The sequence below is a fragment of the Lissotriton helveticus genome, chromosome 5_1 (assembly GCF_964261635.1).
Source record: "Lissotriton helveticus chromosome 5_1, aLisHel1.1, whole genome shotgun sequence".
Classification (NCBI taxonomy): Eukaryota; Metazoa; Chordata; class Amphibia; order Caudata; family Salamandridae; genus Lissotriton; species Lissotriton helveticus.
In genome coordinates this window covers 779,142,695-779,149,988 of record NC_136065.1, presented here as the reverse complement: position 1 = coordinate 779,149,988, position 7,294 = coordinate 779,142,695, and the positions used below count along the sequence as shown (strand labels likewise).

General features: G+C 44.1%; 1 protein-coding gene across 1 annotated transcript in view; it reads left to right on the top strand.

The window, feature by feature from the left end:
* The first annotated feature begins 1,439 nt into the window (after positions 1-1,439).
* Positions 1,440-7,294, top strand: part of SLC29A3 (solute carrier family 29 member 3) — a 316,634-nt gene continuing 310,779 nt past the window's right edge. Inside the window, exon 1 of the mRNA XM_078643252.1 lies at positions 1,440-1,612. Within this exon, the coding sequence (XP_078499378.1) occupies position 1,612 (1 nt within the window). The 5' untranslated portion in view covers positions 1,440-1,611. The remainder of the gene's footprint in view (positions 1,613-7,294) is intronic.

Sequence of the window (7,294 nt, the reverse complement as noted above, 5' to 3'; positions counted from 1 at the left end):
CCAAACAGCACTTGTCTTCGCATAGAAGTGCTTTTATTCTACCTGACTGGCCGGTAGTGGCACTGCATTTTTGCGTGCTGTTCACTCAGCTGCCATCTGTGCCAGCCAGAGACCTCCACAGCACCGGCGATCCCCCTAAATAAAAGAGTTTACTACATTGAAATCATTTCTTCGGGCAAGGAGAGACACAGCAAAGATAAAGGGTTCCTCTTGCACCATTCTGTGTCGTCCACCCCAGCGACAGTAAATCTTCCTACAGACCACCTGTGAGCCTGGTGCACTAACAACGGTCGGCACAATCCTCATAACGCCACTTTGAAGGGCGGCCCGGCACCCGTGACGGCACAACTCTGAACTGGTCTTTTACAGGCGCGAGAACTTAGTGTTTGGGGGCCTTCGGCTTCCACAAGTAGTCACGCGATTAAGTCAAATGTTACACTCACTGTCTGGCTCTGTTATCAACTGTTGCTGCATCGAGAATCACTACCTCCCTGGCCATTGAATCACTGCGGCCGGGGGTCGGATTTACCATAGCTGCTGAGACACACAGCGGGGCACCCGGCAGCCGGAGGAAAATCTAACCAGCCGCCCGCCGCCCGAATGGCCTCTGCCTTGCAGCGAAAGGGGCAGTACAGGGAAGAAGCGCGCCTTCATAAAAATAACGACGATGTGCTGCAAAATACATCTTGGGTGTGCTGTTAAATATTGATTCACCAGGCTGTGCTGCACTCCAGTTCACCATAAGTTGCTGACATCGTCAGACACATGAACGCTTTCCTTGGCACAGTGAGCTCGCTATTGCAGCTTCCAAGGCTTCTTGTTACAGCATGCCTGGGGGCGGGTAGTCAGGGGGTCCCTAATTATGCGTGACAAATGCATTTCGTGCGGTGATGCGGACACCAGCACTGAAATGCGATAGCGTCACGCCTGATGCGTGACACTTGGCAGGGCTGCACCGGCACTGCACCCAATGCTTCAATCTTTATGGCCCTTAGGGGACCTTTCAAATGTTAGAAATAATGGCCGCAGTCGAGCTTGAATACAAATTCAGTAGATGAGTTTTTGATGTTAGGTTCACAGTTTCATATTTTTTTTTGCTCGAAAGGGGGCTAATCCACTTCCATGTTGTGAAGCCCCCGAGCTATCGATCCCCGGCATTATACAATCATACACTTCAGTTTCTGTCGAAATCGTCCCAGCCCCTTCCTATCCCGTAGTCTTTACATCTACTGAGACAATACCAGACTACGTAAACACTGCCATAATTACACGGGCTGACAGACTCTCAAAGTAACTATTTTTTGTTTTCAGAAATCAGAATTGTCCAAATCAGAACCACGCGCAAAATTATACTTCCTGATCCTGATTTCTAAACATGTACGGCCTTGTAGGCCCCTCCCACGTTCCCGTCATCCCTTTCGTTTCCGCATCGCATGACTTCGATTGCTTAGGCTCCGCCCGTGGGTGGATCGCTAGCAGCACACTATGCTTTCTATTAGTAAACTCAATGCAAATACAGAGAGACAAACTGGGACTGCTTGGACACAGTCTGAGAACACGCAGCCCCATGTTCCCGGCCGGGGAGAGGAATAACTGCAAACTACGGCAACCAGTAAGTGGCCTAAACAAAACATGACCCCATGCATCCAGGGCTGCACTGAAGTGTGCGCTTTCTCATTTGCATCTTCATATAAACAAGATTACTCGTAGATACTTGTATGACAATCTCAGTTGATAATGTCTGCATTTTTTCATGCGTTCCTCCCAAACACTATTTTCCCTTTTAATTGAATTTGTTCATTGACATCAGATGCCCGACCCTAGTTTTAAAACTTGAATCCAGTTTTAAAAAGTATTAGTCAGACTTTTGTAATGTAATTTGTGGTCATGTAAAGCGCTCGAATACCTTTGGATCGGTTTCTCGCTATATAAAACTGCAAAAAAACAAGTATGTGTTATCATAATGGCCAAGTTCATTTGAAATCAATGTTCTAAAGCAATGTATTCATTCATGACATTGTGACTTTTAGAAGCACCTTGAATCAGTTCAGGTTGTAGATTTAGACAGTGCAAGTTTTATGAGATGCTCGCTCACTGCTCTACATTACACAGCTGTTATATTTTATAGCACTCACTACGCCTGAAGGGGCGTTGGAGCATTTCATAGTAATCTCACACCCCCAGAATGTGGTTTGAAGATGGCTATTTCTATCTTTACTTCTTATGTTGAAATCGGTGAAAATTCTTAAATAATGCACGTTGAATGTTTGGGCTTTTTTTTGTCATTTATTGTATTTCATAGCATTGCCCCATTTATATAGTGCTTACAGTCCCTTTGCGGGACGCTAACGCTCTTTCCTATAGGAGGAGCATACGTCACCACTTGGGGTGTGGTTGGAAGGATGGTGTATTTGCAGGGTCGGATTGGGATCACAATTCGGCCCGGGCACTGATGAAAAAAGTGGCCCACATTTAAGAGGCGTGGCCCATATTTAAGGGGCGTGTCCCACATTCAAGGGGCGTGCCCTTTCATGAAACACCATTTGCACAGACAAGGAATGAAAGTGGGAGGATACTGTTCTTGCACAGGACACAGGGCCAAGGTGACAATGGCCTACATGCTGAGCAACTAAAAAAAATAGCAAGGCCCCTTTCTGTCACAAAATTATTCCAGCCCTCCAGCACAGGAGCACCTCAAAAGCAGCAAAGCCCCTGCTATTACTAACCTACTTAGCCCTCCCCAGACCTTCAGCTCAGGAGCACATGAACAGAGGTAAGGCCCCTGCAATTAGTAAATTAATCAGCCCTCCAGGCCTCGGGAAAATGTCCTGGCAGGGGAGCACAAAACACAGCTTTCTGGGTCATCCAAGGTAGCCAGGTAGCCAGGGGGGAGGCTGAGGTGAAGCTGGTGCATGGGAAGTGCCTTCCCAGTGTGTTCTGGCAGTTTGAGTGTTTACCATTTACTGTAGTATTACCCTTGTACCTGTGTATGGTACCCTTTTGTAACTTGCACACGTCACTTTTCTCTGGTATCACACTGTATGCTACCTCTCACTTTTGTTTGCTTTAGATACTTGCACAAGTGCCACCATTGCCTATGTAATGTTTGTTCTTGTACTGGAGTGTCTGCCATTTATTGCAGTATTATACCTCTACTTGTACTTTGTACGCTTTTGTAACCTGCACACATATCACTTTTTCCTCCTGTAATGTACCGATTGCTACCTCATGTATTTTGGTTGCTCACTATTGTCACTTTTGATTAATGTAACTTAACGTTTGCTTTTGTAATGTGTCCACTTGTAATTTTTCTCCTCATGTATTATTGCTGTTCCTAGTGTGAAGCGCTCTGACACCTTCGGGTAAAGTCCGTGCTATATAAAATCGCATAAATAAATAAATAAAAAAATAAAAATCCAAACATCACCTGGCCCCCACAGCAAGACCCATTCTTCCTCGCCCACTATGCCCTGAATGTGAAGGGCTGTGGGCGAGGTGTTAAGATTAACACCGTTTCTGGGCTGCATTGGCCCCAGGGGGGCCGAGGTGAAAATGACTCAAAGGCCTGAGAAACACCTGACCCCCAGGGAGGCCGATTATTGCAAACAATCACCCTTCCCCAGCCCAGCCTCAGCTTGATTGCTTGGCAGGGCAGGGGTGAAGGAGAGGCCACAGCTGACAATCGCTGTCCGGCCGCACAGCGAGGCTGCTTTCATTTTCTCTGTCTGTCTCCGTGCACTCTGTGGGCCGTTTTTTTTCTCCCCTTTCCTAGTCCACTCTCTGTGGACTGGGACAGGGGAGAAAAAAAACGGCCCAAAGAGGGCACTGAGGCACCGGCCCTTCGGCCCATGCCCGAATGCCCGCCTTGCCAATCCGCCCCTGTGTATTTGTTATGATCTTATGCGGGAAGTGTTTACATGTCGTGAGTGATAACCACCGAGGTGCATCTTTCGTGTTATGGGACCAGCACATAGCAGTGTGTTGGATGATGAAATGTGAGAGACAGTTAAGCGTTTAATGGTTGTCAGTACGCTATTAGCTTTGAACATTTGTTCTGCAGGTCATTTACGAGATTTGATAGGACCTCGTCTGCTTAGTTGGTTACTGCATTCGGTGGTTCAATCTGACATTTTGTGCATAATTGTTGCACTGAGCTGGCATTATTGGAGGGAGAGAGAAATGGAGAGAACTGTTGGGATGGGCATTTTTTATTATCTTCCCGTATCTGTTTGTCTATGTGAGATGTGAAGAAGTGTCAAGATTCTATAGATATTTGGGACCGGCAGAGGACTAAAGTCCTCCAAAATTGTCCAGTAATGTGTTACAGAACTCTTCAGTTATTCCAAACCTGTTCATATGGTGATGTTTGTTTTTTGGCTGTACAGTGCTGGTGATGGTTGTAAAGTCGTGCGCTCAAGGCCCACATACTAAAGTAATGAATGATACAAACATATTATTCTGATGGGGGCAACTGGGCCAGGGCACATGGTGCCCGTCCCTATTATTGGCAGGGGCACCTGAGTAGTGGCGCCTTTGTTAGATGGGTGTGGGGTGAGGTGAGACACTGCCCCTATGGAGGGGCTGCTGCATGATGTGTCCTGCAGGACACTACATTACTTCCCAAAGCCAAAAGAAACAACAACAAGTCCAACTCTTGGAAACAAAACAACAATAAACTGGATACCAAATGGTCCATCAGTCTCTAGAGTCAATCAGCAGGACAGCAGTGGACATATGGGCTGATGACACAATCTGCAACAGCACATCTTTGCTTGCATACATATTTAAACCTGAGTGGTTCAGGACATGCACGCTGGCTCAAAGACATCCAGGACCTTCTGGCTGTATGCTGGTTGAGGTCAGGTCCCTTGTATGGAGTTGGCCCACTCTGCTGATGCTTCAGATGCTTCATTGTTAGTGTCAGCAGTTCAAAAACAGGGTCTGTCAGGAGCGTTGTCTGAGTCCTCTGCGAAGCATCCATCAAGAAGCATACTTTGGTGATATTGCTTGGCTTGTTGAATGCAAGTGCAACCTTTTGAGGCCTCTGCTGCAAGGTCTTATCACCACCTGGTATGTGGTGGGACAGTGTCATGTTAATCTCTCACGCTTGTGTAGGCCCCTTGCGTGGGTTGCCCCAGGACTTTGTGTGGTCTGCGCTGGTGCCGCAAATGTGCTGCGACAGAGCCGCTACAATACTGCAGAGTAGCCACTGCCTAGTTGCTCGTGCAGCAGAGGTGATAGATAGGCCTTGGTTGAAACTCGCTCTCGCCACTGGAATCCGTGTACAGGCAGAGTGAGCAGGTGGTCACTGCTTTACTGACTCTTCTGCGTGCCACTAGTGCTTCTTGTCTGTAGTTCTGATAGCAGGGGTTGAACTCCACTCGGTATGCTCAATGCTTATGTAGTGATGACGCACAAGATAGGAACTGACATGATGGGGTTTTCAGTTGTATAGTAGGACTGTATGACAAGTGGTGACGACTTGCCTTGATGGTCGTGGGCATTCCTTCTTGGAATGCCGACAAATTGGATTGATGGTGATCCAGCGGGCTACAGAAAATATATCATAAACTACGCTACCCAACTTCATAACCTATAAACAAAATTCTATACTAAATATGGACCCATTTATGAACCTGATATATTTGGGGCCTACTGAATCAGGTGGTCAGAATAAATCTATATACACATTATCTACAAACTATATACATATTTATACATTTGCAGAAAGAATATTGTCATTAGAATAAAACCCAACCATTTAAACGACCACCATAGGCGACGTGATCTAGCTAATGGTAACCTACACTTCTAAATAACCAAGACCAGCTTGTTTGTCAAAAGTAAGATTTTATTTTCTAAATTATGGTATATAAGTTGAAAGTTTTATAAATGAAATTTATTTGCAATAAAGCAAGCATGATGGTAAGAAATATGAGAAAAATACAATTTAAGCAATTGAATCAATTTTAAAGAAATTATATAAAGTTTAGCATTTCTAAAACCTATTTCCCTAACTGAGCTAAATAGACAGAAATTAAAGTAAAGATCTTTGAGGATTCTTACGTGCTCCACACAAAGTCCAGCAGCACATCACCCTCATCGGAAAGTCAGAAAGCAGCAGCCAGCCCAACCCTAAGGGCATGACTTTTTATACCTTTCTACGCTAACTAAACTAGCAAAGGAAAGTTTTCAGAAATCCTCGACGTCCCATTGGCTGAGAGTGACAAGTGACATGTCACCCGATTCTTAAAAAGTTCCACAAAATCATGTCTTACAAAGACCATTGTCTCTTCCACGTGAAGCCAGAAGCTTCCTGCGTTTGCAACTTTGTATTAAGTCATCCTCGCAGCTTCCATAGATTTTCAGTACAACTTCCGCGGATGCCAAGTTAAGGACTGACAAAATGTTCACTTTCGACCTTGGCCATGTCCGACAGAATGATGTCAGCTCATCAGTTTTTGCTTTGTGAATGCAGCTTCAATAAACGTTTTAATTCAGAATGGGCGTCTCGTGACTTTCTGCAGAATTATAGATCAGCTCTTTTTCTGCGGCTCAAATGACTAGGCCCAAAAGCAGGCAACTTATGTTTTCTAGTATAAAACAAACACAAGAAAAGTATTAATGTAAGAAATAAAGTATATTCTGTATCCACCCCATGGTTTACTAATTAATTAACCCACCCGATTAATCAAAATGTTACCTAGCCATTGCAAACAAATAAAGCAGCGTTTATATTTACCAGTCTCCGTTTTTCTATGAGACCCATATGCACCTAGAATAGTAGAAATGACATCACACAGACAAGGAAAAGCAAAACAAGCACATGCTTCTTTTAAGTTTGCAGCAGTTAGTAATGACAAAAACAAAAACAATAAATTATTTTATTATTTTGCACGAACAAAAAGATGCAACAAATATGCACGTTTATGAGCACACATGTTAGTCCCCCCACGTGTAAAGTTTAATCTAGGTTGTATTAGTACGACATATCACAAATCATTAATAATTTTATTCATGTTATGGAAATGTGACTTTGCGAGTTTAAACAAAATTTTGTTTTCTATCTCGCTCCATCAACTCCCTCATCTGGTGATTAACAAATCACCACACCAGCACTCAAAATTTTGGTAAATTAAAAATTTAAGAAATCGATTCAAATTCAATTGTATTAGTAAACCTAAAAGTCTGTTTCAGCATAATCTTTGCAATTAACATGACGCTCTCTATGTAACTCCTGTAACTCTATCTCCCTTTCTTCTTCTTTTCTGAGTTTATAGATTCTTTTCTTTTC